The 19,996-nt window shown below is 34.4% G+C and overlaps 5 protein-coding genes across 7 annotated transcripts in view; 2 read left to right on the top strand and 3 right to left on the bottom strand.

The window, feature by feature from the left end:
* LOC144847485 (uncharacterized) overlaps positions 1 to 5,462 on the bottom strand; it is a 50,814-nt gene extending 45,352 nt beyond the window's left edge. For all 3 annotated transcript variants that reach the window (XM_078703878.1, XM_078703879.1, XM_078703876.1), the window contains exon 1: positions 5,199 to 5,462. In XM_078703878.1, the coding sequence (XP_078560004.1) occupies positions 5,199 to 5,313 (115 nt within the window). In that variant the 5' untranslated portion in view covers positions 5,314 to 5,462. The remainder of the gene's footprint in view (positions 1 to 5,198) is intronic.
* Positions 5,463 to 5,773: 311 nt separating this feature from the next.
* On the top strand, positions 5,774 to 9,248 carry LOC144847491 (NADH dehydrogenase [ubiquinone] 1 alpha subcomplex subunit 9, mitochondrial-like). The gene is made up of 10 exons (XM_078703886.1): positions 5,774 to 5,875; positions 6,252 to 6,425; positions 6,577 to 6,674; positions 6,870 to 6,961; positions 7,271 to 7,412; positions 7,637 to 7,739; positions 7,868 to 7,935; positions 8,235 to 8,311; positions 8,585 to 8,747; positions 8,856 to 9,248. Exons 1-10 carry the CDS (start codon positions 5,824 to 5,826, stop codon positions 9,024 to 9,026), a joined length of 1,140 nt encoding a protein of 379 aa, XP_078560012.1. The 5' UTR covers positions 5,774 to 5,823; the 3' UTR covers positions 9,027 to 9,248.
* Positions 9,112 to 13,802, bottom strand: LOC144847493 (KRR1 small subunit processome component homolog). Its single transcript, XM_078703888.1, has 8 exons — positions 13,756 to 13,802; positions 13,034 to 13,259; positions 12,674 to 12,808; positions 11,602 to 11,868; positions 11,028 to 11,198; positions 9,949 to 10,026; positions 9,679 to 9,834; positions 9,112 to 9,567 (listed from the first exon to the last, which is right to left on the bottom strand). Exons 2-8 carry the CDS (start codon positions 13,202 to 13,204, stop codon positions 9,502 to 9,504), a joined length of 1,044 nt encoding a protein of 347 aa, XP_078560014.1. The 5' UTR covers positions 13,205 to 13,259; positions 13,756 to 13,802; the 3' UTR covers positions 9,112 to 9,501.
* The window catches only part of LOC144847510 (small ribosomal subunit protein uS9), a 58,159-nt gene continuing 51,046 nt past the window's right edge, over positions 12,884 to 19,996 (bottom strand). Inside the window, exon 7 of the mRNA XM_078703912.1 lies at positions 12,884 to 12,893. The gene's annotated coding sequence lies outside the window, so the exon portion shown is untranslated. The remainder of the gene's footprint in view (positions 12,894 to 19,996) is intronic.
* On the top strand, positions 17,151 to 19,980 carry LOC144847494 (uncharacterized). The gene is made up of 6 exons (XM_078703889.1): positions 17,151 to 17,487; positions 17,909 to 18,075; positions 18,527 to 18,705; positions 18,901 to 19,033; positions 19,163 to 19,292; positions 19,660 to 19,980. Exons 1-6 carry the CDS (start codon positions 17,172 to 17,174, stop codon positions 19,746 to 19,748), a joined length of 1,014 nt encoding a protein of 337 aa, XP_078560015.1. The 5' UTR covers positions 17,151 to 17,171; the 3' UTR covers positions 19,749 to 19,980.

The raw sequence follows: 19,996 nt of genomic DNA on the forward strand, positions 1-19,996 counted from the left end.
TATGCTCATTTTATGAAAACATAACATAGGAATGATACCATTAATAACCTAAATCAAGCCGTTCTTATGTAACGCAATTTAAGGGGTCACCTCTACAGTTTTTTTCCTCTCATATTTAAAAATAGACGTTCTATTAATTCACTAGCCTGTGTAATTGCAACAATTTATTTATGAACTTTACTGTAAGTTCAAAGGGGCACATTGTTATTTTAGATTTAATATCTAGCAAGTAATTATAATTTATTGATCAACTAATCAATTAAAATCAATATCACCTTCTCAACTTGAATTGCAAATAAAGCAAGTTGTTATTGAATGGCGTAAAATGAGGGTTTTCCCTGCCCTTTTGTTGGGTCTTTGTTCGCTCATGGAAATTCGACCTGTTTTTGGTTGACAAACTCTTGTAGGTTAATTACTTGTATAATTAATAATTATTGGCTGGTAGAAAACGCAAATTTAAATTTCCATAATCATTTGTATGTGTTACTTTGAGGGTTAATAATGATACTTAAAATAAAACATATTAATAACCTGTACAGGAAACGTATTGATTATTGGAAAAATACTGTTGAAAGGGTATAATAAAAATGCAAATGTATTATGTAATTAGGTCAAAAAATGTACTCTCTATTGACTTGAGTATAATACTGTAACTAAAATTCTAAAATAAATTGTTCAAAAATTGAAGTGAAAAGGTTTTGATAATTAAAAATGAACACATTGTTATACATTCATTAATAATCAGTATAATAATATAACAATATTCAAATTATTTTATATTTCAAAATATTTTTTAACATTTTCTTTTTTATTTATTGTTTTATTCTTTATGTGATGATCGGAAATGGAGATTAAATGAATGACTGCTTATTAAAGACAAAATTTAATTGGCATATGGATAGTCCTAAATTTAATGACAATCAACTATGCTTGAGGCTGACCTATCTAATGTGCCAAAGATGACAGTGTGCACATGGCCTCTAGAATAACCAGAGCATGTCATTTGACGTCAAAACATGGCGCAAGTTGATTAATAAGCCACAATACATGACACGTAGTTGAGAGATAATGCCAAAAGACATGATAATGTCACGGTCTATTATTCAAATGGTAATGTGAACAATTTGGTTGATCAGTTTGGTTTAAGACGTTTGCCTTCCTAAATTCATTATATTAATATTCGTCTCCAGTCTATTACCCCTTTACATGGCCTTGCAAAACACTGGGTCGCACACCATACAAAACGCCCCAGTGGTTGAAAGAGGTAATATCCCCTGCCTGGCTTTAACCAATTAAACTAAAATCAACTAATCAACGATGCGCTCCTACAGTAGGTGGAACAAGTTTTCTCGGATAAGGACTATAAACTGTAGGTCCTGTGTACACAGTTTGCATGTGTGCACTTTAAAGAACCAGAGATGGGTTACCCCAATGAACTGGTTCAAAACACAGCCCCTGTATCAGTGGAATTACCACCCTATCTGATAGGACAGTGATTAATTTACTATTGGTAATCCTTGGCTATGTGCCTAAAGATGTAAAATAAAATAATAATAAATATATGCAATAATTAAAATAACTTTAAATTAATTAATCTATTACAAAATAGTTTAAATAATTATTGTAATATTTGCAATACATGGAGCTGTTTTCTTAGCCCGACCTACAACTCCGGGGCTCCCCTTCTTGATGTCATATCAGTATCTATATACAATATAGCCTGACCAAATGTCTTATAAAAACAATGCTTATGGAGGATATAACAGCTGTAAGAACAGAACATAAGCTTGAGCAATAGAGCTAAGCAGGTGACTTAGTTAATCTAAATCATACTGTGATCTGGTCACAAGGCACGCGACCACCACATTATTCTAAGTATATACTTACATACATTATGAAACCATTAAATAATTTAGCAAAGGTATTTTTTCAAATATTTTACTCAGATTACATTATACGAGTTCTGTAGTATGAATATAATAAAATAAAAGATACATCTGAAGTACCAAAATAATTTGAAATAATTATTTCTAAGAAATGGTACCAATAGAATCAATAATATTGATGTGTGGAACAACAAACAAACTGTACTATTGACAATACAGGTATTCCGTAATGATTAATAAAAATGGAACAATTATTATAATTTATTTATATTCTTAAATAATATCAATCAAAGGCAAATTATTGACAAATGGCAATGCTGTGGATATCAGTGGCTGAAATATACAAATATTATGGACAGAGGGAGGAGGGGTAGAGGCATTTATTTGAGGGGGGAGAGAGTTTAATTCTTGAGGGCATAGTTCATGGACTATACCATTTGTGGAAAGGGGGATTCAATGAAAACTTCTACTTTTCAAGTCTATCTAGCTCTTCGAGGAGAAAAGGCTATTGTTGGATTATCCAGGTAAGCTAGGCACGAAATAGATCTAAAATGATGTTTTATGGGGGTGTTTATTCAAATGAAGACAATTATTCAAAGTGGGCGTTTATTCGAATAAATATGGTATATATGGTATTCAATGATAAACTCATTCTTTCTATTAATGAGCTCATATGATGAAGTACGTAAATCCTGAATGACAAAGTCAGTTAAATTCTACTTGCTCTTATCAACTGCTTGTTCTGCTAAATCAGAATATTGTCTAATTAAAACCTCTGAATGCGTAGCGACGTAAACTTAAGTCTAGGAGATTTAAGCCCGCACTTAAATAGAACTTCATTAACGCAGCGTTAAAAATAGTAAACAAACGACGTTTGTTTCTTGTGTGCGTATCCAGTGTATCATATATTGTATGGATATTAAATGACCGTAGGGTAGCTTACAAATCAATGTTTGGTCAATAGCATTGTGTATTAATAGACAGAATAAAGCTTTTGAAATTAAGTATGAGAAACTACAGGGTACTCTTGTGCATTGGTCTCTATTGCAGTCTCCAATGTCAGGAGTCTATATAGAACTTTCGATGAGACACCAGCAATTTGCTATTAGTAGATTAATAATTGCTAGTTAAACATTTCAAAAGTAGTTACATTTTTTGACTGAAAAAAATTAATTTTTACTATAGCAAGCAAGGTACAGTACTTGAGGTTTGATTGGCATTTCTGAAAATTTTACTTTTTGTAGAATAATTTAATTTGTACAATTTTATTTTAAAATATTGCTTCATTTTTTAAATATTTTGTTTTGCTAGTTTGAATTTTTACAACTAACACATACTTGCTAGTTGAATAAAAAAGTCCTAGCCCTGGACTTGCAATTTGTGGATGGACAATGACACCCATCATCTCAAAGTAGACTTACATCTGTGTCAATATGGTAGTAGTTAGCATGAACTTAAACAAATTGGACGTAGTGACAGATATTGATCTGGTATCATCTTCATTGATATAGTAGTTTATAGTAATGGTCACTAATGTCCAGATATAACTGATTGTAAAAATAATAATAATTTATCATGACCAATTAATAAGTATACTCCCTTCAGATATAGTTGGCTATAAGGCATGACTTGAACTGATTATAAAAACAACAATGTATGACTACAAGAGGATTACTATAATTAATTTTAAAAACCAGACAGACAGATCTGTGGATGAATTAACATTGTTAGATGCCTAGAGTAGTAGTTGAGATGACAGTATGACAGTAGCTTGGTGGTAAACGTGCTTGCCTTCCAATCCCAAGGTTGGAAGCTTATATAAAATATTTTTTAAAAGGAAGAATACATATTTCTTAATCTAATACAAAGTTGATTTTAGGTCACTGTAGATGATGGAAGAATGACAATCTAGACAACTGATGAATAATAAATGGATATAACATGAATGAATGAAAGGTGCGCTATAAAATATTCTGTCCCATATTGACAGCTAAAACTCAAGACAGGAGCCATCAACAATCACATTTTTTGAAAATAATAATAATTGTCTTTTGTAATCATATTTGGATACGTTTGAGACCATTTGAACAATTTCAATAAAACTTTTCACACAAAAACATCAGAGCTAAGAATAGCCTCAAATCCGATTTGGAGAGGTTTTAGTCTTTAAATAAAATAAATTTTCTGTAAAGTGCTACGACCACAAGGCTCGAACAATGTGGAAATTACGTCATTTCATATGCTATGCGAAAGAGATGGGTTTTCACCAACTGTTTGAAAATCAATAGGCTTGTTTTGTAGTACCTATTTACAATAAACAAATTCACCTGAAATTCTGGACTTTTCATGCAAAAACAAGCATACAAAGCAAAATTTATTTTTTCCAAGAAAAAGTAAATAATGCATAGAATAATTGAATGTACAAATGGATGTGATGACAGACAATGAATGATTGATAGATTCATGTGCGTTACTTTTACATTTTGTCTGTTGCTCTATTAGGAACGTTGAAACGCATCGAAAATTGGTATCACGTATGGTATTGATGTATTACCCAAGTTTTACCTCGTATACGGAGGTTGCACAAACTGCCTATTATGAAACAAGGTCTTATACACAATACATTATCTTATGAACTATATTTAATAAAGGGAAATTGACAGACCTAGAATGCATCAGTAACAATCATAATTAATTATTTATTATGCTATTATAAACTAGATTATGGTGTATGAATAGAGAAGGATCGTGAATTTTATTAATTTATAAATTAATAACACTACTTAAAGCCATAAAACGTTCATATTCAAGAAAAAAATATATTGTAATAAAAGTACAAAAAAAACCATAAATAATTACAAAATGAAATGGTTTTACTAAACCTTGAAAAATAAAAAATAAAAATATCTTTTTTATTAATTATTGATACCATTCATTTTCATTCACTTAAATTAAATAACATTGTCAAAGAAATTGAAAGTGGTCTCATTGTATCCTCTGCATATTCAAGCAGGACGTTCCAGGTTCGAATCTCGGTTTGACTATATCACTGGGCCGGTTTTAGAATTTGTTTTGTGTATTTATATTTCAGTTTTCGATATTTTTATTATTATATTTATATTTTGTTTAAATTTTTAAAATGATTAATATGTATAGCAAGAATCTGGAAATAGATAAAAGAGAAAGCAAGAAAGATTTCAAGTCAATTACCATTTTTTACTTTCAATTTACTTATGATTTTCAAAACTGAGTAAGGCCAAAAAATGAGAGAGCAGACTATCCTGAAATCAAGACGCCGCCAAAGTTACTTACCGGTGCGAACGAGGTCCATTCCAGCCTCTCCATCTCGGTGGTCGAGAAGCGGCTCCCCACCATTCATCATCAGACAATTTGATGCTGAATTTATATCCTTTTCAAGAACTGGCATTGGCTACGAAACAACAGCTAGCAGTAGCCTTTATTATGTAGTTAATATTCAAAAATCATCATTTAATCTTTTGATTTGCACCGCGCGAATTAATTGCAATAGGGCACAGGCCAGAATCCAACCGTCTTCTTCTTCAGTTCCTCCGTGTGTTATTGCGTGTGAATCGAACTGTGAAAAAAGAGACCAACATTGACAATCAATACACAGGTCCGAGCTGTCAATCAACATCTGATGATGTCTACTTAGAAGATCATCATCTCATCAATTGTTTCCTATAAAAAAATAAAATACTTTTAAAGGATTTTTTTTTTAATTGGAAAAATTACAAGCAACCCCAAAAAAATCTATAAATCCCGAAATTTAAGTATCAGTGTAGTGCGGTATCAGTTTATGCTGAGCTGTTACTTAGTTTGGTGGTATAGAGAGTATAGAGGGCGCTATGCTCATTTTGATCATCATCACATTTTAATTTTCTTCTTCAATCGCGAGTCGTCGAGTTTCGAGAAGAAAATGGCGAATTTGACGGTTGCTCGAAATTTATGCTGCCGGGTGACAGTTTCTAGTATGTAAAACGGCAGTCAGTTTAAATATTATTAATCTAATCAACCATATTGTAGGGTGAAAAGTATAAAAAATTATATTTTGTAAAGTAGGGATCCGGGGCGGGCCTAAGCCTGAAAGCTAGGCCAGGCTGGTAGTATAGTAGTAGCTAGCCTACCTAGACAAGCTGGCTAGGCCAGGCTAGCTAGCTAGAGGACCTATCAGCCTAGGGCTAGGCTATTATAGGCCTAGCTAGCCTAGACTGGGAAAGCCATCCAGCCAGAAGAAGCTAGCCTACCCTAGGCCTATTTCTGCTTGTGTTTGGCTAGTCATCGCCTCATCATCATGATTAAATTAAATCGGTCTTATTTTTTTTAATGAAAATTCTTTTTTTTTAGATAAAATATCAAATTGTGTTGCTGGTGTTACGGTTGTGAGCCAGCGAAATGCAGGAACATACAATCCATCAGTTGTGCCGAGAGGTAGAGGTGGCCGTTCATCATTTAGCGGAATGTCCGTGGCTGTATTTGGAGCAAGCGGGTTTGTCGGCAGATATCTTATAAACAGGCTAGGTAAGATTCTAGCCTAAGTCTATAGTGATGAAAAGTTTAAATTTATTATCAAAACTAACACTACATGTCATCATTTCTTCTACTTACAATTGTGAATGAACTTCAGAGTGACAACAAACATCTATTTTATTGGTATTTATTGTTTTTTCAGGAAGAGAAGGAAGCCAAATCATAATCCCTCACCGCTGTGATCCTTATTACGTGCAACATATGAAATTAATGGGTGATTTGGGACAAATTAATTTCCAGGTAATCACATAACATAGCACCATTATGATCTATCCTGGGGTAAGGATATCCTCAAATTTGGAATACTATGCAAAACGGCCCATGCTACTAGAATAGGCTTTTTCATTCATTTGTTTGATCATATTGCTGACCTGTAATTAAAACATGATGTGCTCAGTGAAGATATTAAACAGTTTCTGTCTTTGCTTTTCATAGGAGTACACAGTAAAGGAGACAGAACGTATACGAGATATAGTAAAACATTGTAACGTTGTCATTAATTTACTAGGACAAGACTATGAAACAAGGTGAGGTTAAAAAGGTACCCCTGATAATAAGCATGTATCATGAATTGCTGCTATCATGTGTGCCTATGCCTTTCAAACTATAGAAGGTTCCCTGTTGTTTCTGATCTGGACCCTTCCTGGTTGAGTGCATCTTCTAAAGCTCTGTCTACACTATTAAACTTTATGTGGCAAAATAATAAATGATCTGCCCATATATGGACATGATGATGTCATATCACTACCACATTTAGGAATATCACTACCATATTTGGGCACTTCAAACTAGTTTGATAGTGTAGACAGAGCTTTATCTTTTACTTTGATTTTTAGAAACTTTCATTTTGAGGATATCCACATCAACGTAGCAGGAACGTTAGCCAAGATCTGCAAGGAAGAGGGCGTTGGAAGGCTCATTCACCTCTCGGCACTTTCTGCCGATATCACCTCACCATCAAAATTTCTCAGAACAAAAGTAAGTACTGGCTGCAGTTTTCACATTTTTTTTTCAGAGGACATGGGATAATGTACAGTGATATGTACACAATACAAACATACACAAATACATAAATTAGAAATAAACGACCAACCCACATGCAACTATACCCAAATGAGGTTCTGCACAGTATAGGAAGATGATGATATACTATATTGTGGTAATCTATTGTGCCTAATTGTTTTTTTTTTCATTCAACCCAGGCTGCGGGAGAGACCGTCGTAAGAAGAGAATTCCCAGAAGCCATTATTATAAAACCAGCTCAAATTTATGGATCTGAGGACAGATACTTTAATCATTTTGCAAGTATGTAATGATTTCCAGTGCATTAAATTACTAAACCAATGTCTTAATGTCACATCCAGAGGACAAGACTTTTATAAAGAATAGGCTGTTATATAAAAAATTAATATTTTAATTACATTTTGTTATAGATCAGAGATTTGCTGGTGGCGTACCTCTTTATTTCTCTGCATGGAAATCTGTTAAAAGACCAGTGTTTGTAAGTAACTTATTGCATCTTTTATATGTCAAAATTCATAAGGAAAATTGAGAAAGAAACTACATATAACAGTCACTTAGTAGAAATCTGCTACATGAGGAGTATCCTCACTCACAGTGGTATAACGCACAGGGCAAAGGCCTCTGGTTTATAGTATTCCCAAGGGGCCCTCCAACGCTGTGTAGTTGGACTGGGACATTTCACTCCTCATGCTCTGGGGTCTCTTAAGCTCTAGGGCCCTTGGGTTTAGCCAGTGAGCACTCATACCCGTTACTCAAAATGCATTGAATTATTTTCAGGTCACAGATGTTGCTCAAGGTATCTTGATGGCGTGCAAAGAAAAAGATGCTGAAGGAAAAACATATGAATTCTATGGGTAAGCTTGCATAGTGTGTGCAGTAGTTAGTTGCTGAGCTCCGGAGATCAAAGGGTTTATCTGTGGCTGTGACACGATCAGTTCCATGCCCTTAACAGACACTGCGCGCCTCAGAGAATATGTACCTAGTACAGTACGGTGTTTGTCGCAGTCAGACATAAGATCAAAGGATTGTTACGAGTTCGTATCTTGGCAAAGCGAGCGCAGTGGGCTAGTATTTTTGTAATAGTGTAGAGGCAATTAGCAACTTTTAATTTATCTTTTTTTTTTCAGGCCCAAGCCTTACTTCTTGAGTGATGTAATCGAATACATCTACAGAATAACGAGGCGACCATACATAAAGTATCCACTCCCTAAGTTTGTGCTTAAAGGAATAGCAAGAGGATTCGAACTGTACCCTTTCATCCCGTGGTTGACGAGAGATATGCTAGAAGTTGTAAGTGACATATGAAGCACTTATTAAGCTTATTAGTAAAAGTAAAAGAACAGTTGATATCAAAACATTTTGAAGAAACTAATAATTGTTGTATTTTTTAATTTACAGCAACACAGCGCTGAAATCCCGACAGAAGGCGTACCCGGACTCGAGGATCTCGGTATTACACCGAAAACGATGGAAATGAACGCAATCATTGGTTTAAGGCGCCACCGTGCTGACGCATCATACCACTTTGGAATAGATGATATCGAACCAGTACCTGTTGCAAAATCATAACAAAAACTTTTGTAGGAAAAAACCAAGTGTACTATTGCATGTTCTGACATTTGAGCGTGATTTCAACAAGAATGTAAACACAATATAAAACCAATAACAAATCTTTAATTCACGTTTCTGTACATAATAATAATAATTAAAAATGTAAGCAACACACCTGAAATTGATTGAAGTGAACAATAGATTGTGTTCTATACAATAAAAATCGAGTGTTCATTGTTATTGTAGTAGTTTCTGGTTTGTTTTATTTAAAATATATCCACAGGTTTTGAACATGCATTCAACTCTTTCGAAATCTAAAGCTCATTTTTTTGTAGGCTTGCATATCTACTCTGATATACAGTGATGCATATAAACATACTACAGAAGATATCTCCATTGCAAAGGTGTTTTAAAAACCCCTCTGCAAAATACTAGCCACAATCTACACATTAAGGACAAGACGTTCCTTTTAACCACTTTCTAGCAGACGATGTCATGATTTCGAAGACAAGGTCTTTTTCTTCATTGCTGATTTCGACTTCTGTAGATTACCTTTCTTCTAAAACAAAATCAAGATAGATTTAAAATTATTTTTGTTTCCAGTCGAGTGCATAATTCCAACAAGGTAAAATTTTAAAATATATGAACTATTCATAAAACGGAGACTTACTTTTGATTTGTTAATTTTAGCCTTTAAAGCATCAATATCAACATCATTACTTGGGCTAGGCTTCTCTTTTGTTTGTTTGACGGCTGGTTCTTTGGGGGCGACAAACGCTTTTAAGCGCTTCTCTTGTTTCTTGACGACTGCTTCAACCTGTTTCCTCTAAAATATGAAAAAAGACAAGTATCGTCACAATAGCCGAGTAATCCATGTCCATATATGGGCACATCACATTTTTTTGGCACATAAAGTTTAGGCTTAACACATCACATTTACCTTTTTCATTTCTCTTGCTTTTGCCTTTCTTTCATTTTCTTTCTGAAAGTATTCACCTGTTGATATTTCTTTATCCATCTAAAACGTAAGACCAGAGACAATTTGATAATTATCATATGAATTCATGACATTTAAAATATTACCTAACTAGAGGGTACTCCGAGAGTACAAACCTCCGCCTACTGTAAAATTCCCCTACATAAAATTCCCCTGAATATTTTTTTTTTACATTTTTTTTTTTAGTTCTAAGTGTAAATATGTTAACTGCACACTACAAAGTTGTGGATGACAGTGTGGTGTAATGGTTATGTATCCAGCCTCTCACAGTTGAGATCGCTGGTTCAAGTCCCACTGAGGTTTTTTTTTTTTTATTATTTTTTTATTTCTTTTTTTTTTTTTTTTGTGGACCTTGATCTTTGACCCTGACCCTTCAAAATTTAACCACAATTATATGATGTGTCATTGATCATTGTGGCTAAGTTTGGTGAGAATCGGATAAAAACTGTGGTCTCTAGGCAGTAAAATAGTTTTTTGTTTGTTGTGACCTTGACCTATGACCTTTTTCCCTCAAATTCGAACTCGTCCGAGCTTTTGGGGCATAGATCATTGTTGCCAAATTTGGTGAGACTCGGATAAAAACTGTGGCCTCCAGGCTGTTCACAGACAGACAGACACACACACAAACATACAGGGGTGAAAACATAACCTCCTTGGTGGAGGTAATAAAATGCGATGATAAACCAAGCAGCAGTGTGATAAATTCCCAAATTGTAGTTACAGAAGCTATTACTACATAGACTACCTGCAAACTAACGGTCGTTACATTAATTTTTTAGGATTATTCATTTATTAATTATTTAATTTACTCCTTATTCGCATGTAAAAGAATAGGAAATTACAAGGTATCCCCACAAATCGCGAAAAGGCACGATTTTCAAAAAAATTGTACATATTGAAAAATTTTTTTTTTAAATATGAAGTTTGAGGGATATTTTAAAATAACAGTTGAAATGTATGAAAACTAGAAATTTTCCGGGTTGAGCTCCACTTTAATAATGGAAACTAAACATTTAACTAACCTTGCTTTCTGGCTGCGGCGGAGGGAACGGTGTATACTCCTTCTTTGTCCGTTTCTTTGCTGGTTGTTTACGCTTCGCTAGATTCTTTGATTTGAATTTCGGAAGGAATCTATCCCATGATTCATTGCGTAAATTTTCATCTTTCATTAACTCTCGTTTGATCATCATTGTCTAAAAACAAAATACATACTGTGTTACATAACATATTTCTCTTTATTCATCTCATAAAAAAAATAAAAACTCAAAAAACAAACAAGGAGTAAAACATATTTATAAAGATGAAAGGGACCTACAGGGACATGCTGTAAAGTTTGTAAGCGAATTATTTAACCTGAGTCGCACATTCAAATTGGATTTTTTAGCAAGTGTTGTTAAGTTTACTAAGACCATGGTAAGTTCCTACTGGGCAGGCAGTGGTTGGTAAAAGTATCCATTAGACTTGGTTAATTTAAATTATTTGCTTATCATGGGCAGTATCATACTGGAAGTAATGTTAATACAGTGAGCAAAAGAGATACAACATAAATTAATATACATTAATTATAGATTTATAATAGAGAATGTAATAGTTTACCTTGATATTATAAATAGGATGCACGTTTTTCATTGTGTCAATGACCACTTTATTAACATCCCTCAAGCCCCTGTGAGGGCCAACTGCAGCTACAGTGTTACCCTGTACCATCACGTAACATTTTGTCAGCAGTTCAACAGCCTTCAATGTTGAGCCATTTGGACCAATCAAACGCTGTCGTCGTTTTACAAGTCGTTCACGATTTGGAACCATTCGACCGATCTTGATGACCTCTGCGGACATACCGTCTTCAAGAACTCTAATTGCCTGTTTTCAAAGTACATTTCAATTAAATAAAAGTTTCGGTATTAGAAATATTGATACAAACTGAACAACTAAAAAATTAGTTAAGAAAACATGATAAATGGTATGGGAAAAAGAGGAGAAAAATTTCAATTTCAAGATCTGTCTACACTATCAAATTAGTTTGACAAAAAAAGTGTGATGTGCCTATATATATATATATTAGTGATATGCCCAAATATGGTAGTGATATGACATCATCATGTCCATATATGGGCACATCACATTTTTTTGTCACATACAGTTTGATAGTGTAGACAGAGCTTTAGGGCCGTTACAATCCTAGGATGTCTTTCATTTTACCTGTTCATTTTTTTTTCTCTTTTGTGGGGGCAACCCACTTTTATTGCAATGATAAACAATATGGTGAAGGTTACAGTATATATGTCTATTTATCAATGAATATTTAAGTGATATTATACAGACAGACGTTAAAAAATTATATAAAATATTTTGATATTGTGTTGAAATCTAGATAAAACAAACATGTATACAGAGAAAATTTATATTACAGAGCTAAAACGATATAAAGATTGATATTCAGTATTAAAAAGAGATTCGATATAATATAAATATATATGATAAAATGGTATATTGCATTATAAGATTATGTTTTGTTTGAATACTTTGATAAAATTGTATAGTTTTACATTTTGAACATAATATTGCTTTTATTATTTATATGATAAAATAACAAACTAATAAATATTGCAAAGCTAAACCCAAACCGAAGTATGGGGATACGCCCTTGTCGCTAGCCAGGTTTTACCTGTTCATATGGCACACTCCTTGCCAGCAACTTCATCATATCTCTGGCTTTAATGATGATAAATGGATCCCATGTTTTTCTTGTTGTCTGTACTGTCATACTTCCTTCAATAACATCTAGATTAGCTTTGATTCCCTACAGAATAATTCAAACATTAATTGAAGTTAAACATTTTATTATCTTATTATTGTTAATTTAATTGAAATTACTCTGCCTATTCACATAGGAGTAATGCAAAATTTGTCAATTGTATGAACCACTATACGACCCCCCAAAATAATTATTTGTAAATGACACACCTCTCCTAGAGGTTGTATAGTGGGTCATAAAATTGACAAGTGCATAAAAACAATGACTTACATGTTCACTCAATGATTTCTGTACGAGTGGCCAGCAATCACGTAAATATTTTTCTCTGTATTTTGGAAAAAGTGTAGCGAATGAACTTTCTTCAAGTAGTCCTGTGGGATTGTCTTCTTTGGTAAAGGCCGTTTCTTTCCAATCTTTGGGAATCTCAAGTCCCTCATCCATTTTTAATGTAACAGTTTTAATAGGCCTAGTTGTTTATTAAGACGTGTATATGCAGCTGGTGAAATACAAAAAAAATATGCCATTCTTTATCTGTATTTATTATGAGTATACTGTAATCAATATATATAAAAAAAACTGTAATGACAAAATAAAATGTAGTCACTGTCTGTAGGTAATATTAATATAATATTTGTGTTTTGTCTTTTGTTTTTTGTGGGTTAGCCTAGCTAACAGGAAGGGTTTCTTAACTCAGTCTATAGTGTTCATCTACAGTAGGCTAGCTAGGCTCACGGTTAGATACATGCTATTGTACGGCTGATAGCACCCCCGACTCACAAATGCTCTAGTCTAGCCTACTCTGTCGTCGCCTCGCATACTTTTTCACCTCACTCTTTCATAAACGAAGGTAGTTACGACGGGTATTTTAGACTAAGAAATTAGGCTTAAAAGATGTGTTAGTGGACCTTATACTAGACAGTATACATACTACTACACATAATATAGTGAATGATTACAATTTAAACCCAAAAGAAAGCGAAAAAAAAACTCACGTCGTTTTAGTGGCAGCTGCCATCTTGAAAGAAAGTCGAGAAAAATATTATATCTAGCGCCCTCTATACACGTGTTTGAATTGCGCTGCTTAGTAGATATAAAAACGGAAACGCGTATACCTAGTGAAGACACACGCGCGTGTGCGTAAGGCGTTTCTATTAGAGATCTCTTAGCAACGGAATAAAAACATCCGTCCGTTTAATGTCTGACAGTATGTAGTCCATTGTTTTATAAAAGTGACACAGAGCGCATGGTATTGTACCGCTGGTAGTCTTACTAAGTAAAAGTTTTATTGCAATGAATGTTCATGGTAGGCATAATTTTTTATGGAGTTAATTGTATTAAGCGGTTCTTCTACTTATAACGTATTATTATCCTACTGTAGGACGGTGGTGAGGAGAATGTTAAGTTAAAAATAACTTTAATTCAACTTCAATTAACTGTAGGCCTTCTAATAGTAATAGGCCTAAGCTAGCCTGAACAGTATTTATGTGTCGTTAATTAAGCTAGGACCTTTCAACCCTCACACACAGAGATCTCTCATCTCACAAAATATGATGTGCCCATAGGCCTGGACACGATGATGTCATATCACTACCATATTTGGACACATTACACTTTTTTGTTACTAGACTAGTTTGATAGTGTAGACAAAGCTTAACGCAGATAATATATGTTTTTGTTTTAAATAGATACAGATAACGACGTAACTCATGGGTCTCATTCAAGACTTCCACGAACCAAAGTAGAGATCAAACGGAAATGGAAAAAGTCCACCTCCAGGCAGGTGGCACTGGATGAGGACTGTTTGCTGAAAATTACCAGAACGTTTGTGGACGAGAACAAAATCAAAGCGGCTGCTGTGCCGACGACGACGCGGACATTTCTGTTCAGAGATAATGGGGGTAAACTAGAACCGCTTACACACAAGGAAAAGGAAACGTCATTTCAAAAATGTTCAAATCGAAATGGTATGAACAAAATAAAGAAGGTAGGTTGTTAATATTCTTGGAATGCCTGAATGCAGATTTATAGTGTGTACTAGCAAAATGATAAGATATTCCCACTATTTACTATATTTTATTTTTTCCTTATAATATTTTTTTTTTGGTCAACATTTTGATTTATTAGTTTTCTTGTCATGTCGACAACTGCTTAGGTGGTCAATGCTTAAAGTAATTTTTACTTATTTTTATCTCCTTTCACACATTGTCTTCTTTTTTCTTTCATATATCTGTTCCTTTTGTTCAATGTGAGGAAAATAAATAAATGAAACAAACAAACAAAATATACAAAACTTTGCAGAATAAAAAAAAGTAGAAACAGAAAATACATCAAAATACGATTTTTTTTTCCTGTAATCATTGTTTTATTACAGGAAAGAGAATTCAAATTTCAACCACCGAATAATGTACTCGATCTAACACTGGACAATGAGGACATTTCTAACGATAATAACAGTAATGAAAGGAAAGGCACACAAGGTTAGTATAGGTGGTGGTCATATACTTTAGAAGTCTTTTTTTTTAATGGCATATCTTATCCCTTGATTTGTGTTGAAGTCATTGAAACCTAATTAAAACTTACAATCTACTAATCTAGACCGTAATGCCAGTAGTCAATCTGCTCGCCATCAGAATGGAAATGACGTCATGAATGATCCAAAAGCTGTAGCTAACACAACGACAGAGCCAGGACTGGTGATAACAAACATTGTCCATCTAAACGCATATTACAGATGTCTATCGTCACTGTCCAGAACAACGCGTTACAAGAAACGCTATGACAACGCGATTCATTGCGTAAGAAAAAAAAGTAAAAGTTTTCGTACAAAGTCTCCTTATTGGAACTGGATAAGACATGCTTTGGAAGACACAAAAGCAGACAAGAAGTTTATATGCCAACTGTTGCAATCTGTAAAAGATGGTGACGTTCGACTATCATCTAATTCTAAATCCCCGGATGCTCGAAAGACAAAATGCGTTTCTAAATGCCTATCAAAACGCGTTTGCTACAATCTCCACGACAATATAGAAATGATGTCAGTTGATGATATCCTAGACGCAGAAAGAAGTTGTAAAAGAAAAATTGCCGAACCTGTGAGATTACGTAACTCTTCTAAATGACGCGCTGCTTCTGTAGACAAATTTAATAAAGATTCTAATTAATATAACAGTATAGCTGAGTATAGTGATATGAAAAAAACTGTGAAATAAAACCTGTATTCATTTTGATACATCTATCTCGTTGTTGGTGTTATCAAATTGTCTTATTACTATTAGTTGGTTATTTTACTTGGGCACTTTAACGAACAAAAGATGGGTAACCTTTCCCAGACATCTTGACAACGTTGTCATCTGCCCGGCGATTTTATAAAAATTGAGACACGACCCATCTTCTAAAATGTTTAAATCCATAAATCGTGTGGTTTTCATTAGGGAAGAGCGAAATTAAGTTAAGATGTATTGTCCCTTGAAACACAAAAAATGAAGGTCAAAATATTCTAAATTTAAATTGGCCAAATCAAAGTAATATTAAAGTTATTCACTTTAAGTCGAAAATTCGAGCCAAAAACAACAAGTTTACGTAATTAACAGGTAAATTAGTTTGATACATTTCGTCTGGAAAATCGTCGCGAGCGAAAGTAAACAAAGATTTCAAACCACGAGTATGCATTATGCTAATTAGGATTGTTTACAACTCGTCACGGTTGAGAAGGTGTTTTCACAACAGATTGCGAGGAAGTGTTATGATTATGCATACAGAGTAGCCAAACAAGCGTTTTGATCGAAAACTTTGACTGGTCAGTTATTTTTGAACAAAAAAATGTCTGTATTTCAGTTAAATTATTTTTTTTTCGAATACTTTTTGGTGAAAGTTAATAACTATTATGATACTTCAAAATAACCCACTTTTTTTCGAAATATTTTATTTTTAGTCAAAGGGACAATACATCTTTAATTAAGCGTGGTTCCCACTAGAACGCAACGCAGCGACTTATCGACGCAAAGTGCTGTATTGCGTAATCACAAGTGGGAACCGACGACGCAATAGTGCTGCAAATATCGCAGATTTGATTTCACGAAGGCGGGGGCAAACTCAATTATTAGAAGGGCATTTGCGTAGGTAGCGTTACGTTGCGTCGCTAGTGGGAACCACGCTTTAAGCTGTAATTTCACTCTTCATGATCCCCGGCACTGTTAAAGCCTCTCTTAACAATACAGTATTATCATTTTGTAAAAGATATTATAATCGGTTGATGAACCGGAACAAGTTGTATGTACTACACCGAGATTACGTATCAACCAGGAAATAATAATAATACGATGAGATATGTTATATAGCATCGGTCTCATGTGTTCATGCTAGTTATGTTACTACAGAGTAGGCCTACTACTGAGGGATAACTGCCAACATGTTCAGGAAGGAACAGTTGGAAAGAGATCTCCAGCAGGTCTTTAAAGAAGGAAAGGAAGCAGGATTAGGAGCTGTAGAGATTCAGAGATGTGTTCAATCTGTAGTTGGTCGTCGTCGGCCTAGAAGGAAGCCATCGACAATTCTGAAGTGGTGTTTGCTCGCTTCTATTGTCCTGCTGGGTTTAGTTATGTTGTTGTGTTTATACTGTGGACCAGTTAAAATGTTTTTGAAAAGACACATGCAATATTGTGCATACTTGATAAATAGATGTATCAGATTGATGTCTCTCCCACTTTTAAAACAGTTAGGACCAGGTAAGTAAAAAGAGTAATGTGGTAATAATAGTTCATTCTTATATAGCGCATACAGTATATATTATATAAGCAAGCTCTCAATGCGCTGCACATTATTACCCCGGTCATTTTTTTTGATCAAACACGTATAGAAACATACTCCCATAATGCAGCTAGTAAACAGCGCAAAGTTGTGTCTTGATCTAACCGGTACCCATTTTATACACCTGGATGAAGAGAGGCAAATGTAAGTAAAGTGTCTTTCCTAAGGATACAAGCAATGCGGCGAGAGTTGGATTCGAACCGCGATCTCACGAGCAGTAATCCAACGTCCAACACACTGCCCACACGGCTGTGATGAACTACGAGTACAATAATAAGTGACAGTTTTAATCATTGATACTAGTGAAACTAATGGTTTTTATGATTATTAATATTAAAGGTTTTTATAAATCCGACTGTCTTATAAGAAATCCGTGGTTCGTGCAGGGGGATGACGTCTTCATTGATTGTCGTGGCTGTTCTGATGTAATTGCAATCAAACGTTTTAAAAGGTTACACGATTTTACAGGAAGGTTCTTTTATGGTGGAACTCCAATATTAGTTACAGTAAGTCAGCTTTTATTAATCAATCGATCATTCGATAGCTTAAGCTTGGTTCCACTAGGACGCAAAGCAAAGGCGTATGCGCAGCAGCTGACCAATCACAAGCGACAGTTCGGATAATCCATCGCTTGTGATTGATTAAATTGCTTACGTTGCGTTTACGTCGCTGCGTTACGTCCTAGTGGGAACCACGCTTTATATCTTTAAAGCGTGGTTCCCACTAGCGACGCAACGCAAGGACGTAACGCAACGCAAGTGAATTGACCAATCACAAGCGATGGCTTATTCGCTTGTGATTGCTAACTGTCTATAACTTCGCTTGTCATTGGTTAAAACGCTTGCGTTGCGTTTACGTCCTTGCGTTACGTTCTAGTGGGAACCAAGCTTTAATCGTAATTATGGTCAACGTCGCAAATTGCGCATTTACCAGATTATGTGAATAACTTTTTTCTAGGATACCGACGTAAGCAATGTTAGTTTTGATGATATAAAAACCCGATTTCATAAAGTATTTGGTGGAACAGAAAAACATGCAGGAGAGGTTCTGAGTAAAGATGATCGATGGAATACCATCAACGAAGTATTTGCAACTAAAGTGAGCAGTAAAGAGTTGTCTGGTTGCAACATTCAGTGGTAGGTCTTTAAGATATTTGTTTGTTTGAAGTCGAGATGAGAGGGTTGCCAAAAAACTCATTTCGTACGATATGACATAGACTTGCCCCAAGTCTGTAGTTATTTCGAGGCTTTTCGATGTTTCAAGCTCAAGTGTACACGTATGACATATGACGTATCACATGTCAGTACTATTATTTATTGTCTTTCTTTCAGGCATATTGACGAATTACGCGGCCATAACTTTATACGCAATATCACACCTGTCCCGTATTTCTTTCCTATAGAGGAAAATAATTCTATCGACAGAGTGATGCTTATTGACTCATCCGAACATGTTTACAAATTGGTAATTATGACGAATTAGGTTATCATTGTTATGTAAGACTTGTAATAGTATCGTCACCTTTTAATAATCAATATTTCATCAGCACTACTTTTAATTCAAATCTCGCTTGTTTACTTTACTTTCTCGCAGCCTACTTTACCATTTGAAAATGTCTGGCTAAGTCAAGTCCAGGGATCGAGAAAGATTAGCCTCCATCCTAAAGGCGTATGCGCAGAACAGTGCAAAGTTGTGCAAAAGAAAATTGACAGAGGAGAAACATGTAAGTAATAATTTCTGTCATTCTAAAGCTGGGTTCCCATTAGAACGTAACGCAATGACGTAGACGCAATCGAGTTGACCAATCACACGCGACAGTTCGAATAATCCATCGCCTGTGATTGGTCAAATAACTTTGCGTTGCTTTACGTCGTTGCGTTGCATCCTAAATGTGAATCAAGCAGGACCATCAAAGTATATTGATCTAAACGTCGAGAAATCTCAATAGTTCTTTTCAGACTTAATATAATCCTACGTGGTGTACCGCACACGTTATATCACCATATTGAATTGTTATAGATCAGGAAATTATCAGCATATTACATTCAATAGTATGTATTTTTTTAGATTTAATTATTACTTTATTACAGTATATTTCAATGCAGCATATTGGATGGCTTTCTCGCATAATGTTAATGGGGACAGACTCAGTATAAGTGTTGAAGGTTCGGTAATATGATGGCGCCAGCAATTATGCACATTATCAATGACGAGGATGCGCACGCGTCAATATGGAACGCCCACAATATTGTCACTCTTCACAGAATTAATATATACTGTAATATATTTTTTATATGTTTCCATTTAATACTGTTATAGTGAATACATTTAGGCATTCGAATTTCAATTATATTGTATTTTATTTACAATTGAAGTTCATTATCAATTAAATATGATATTCGTTACCGTCATACATTGTATTTTTAC

This window comes from Antedon bifida, chromosome 7, assembly GCF_963402885.1.
Source record: "Antedon bifida chromosome 7, ecAntBifi1.1, whole genome shotgun sequence".
NCBI lineage: Eukaryota > Metazoa > Echinodermata > Crinoidea > Comatulida > Antedonidae > Antedon > Antedon bifida.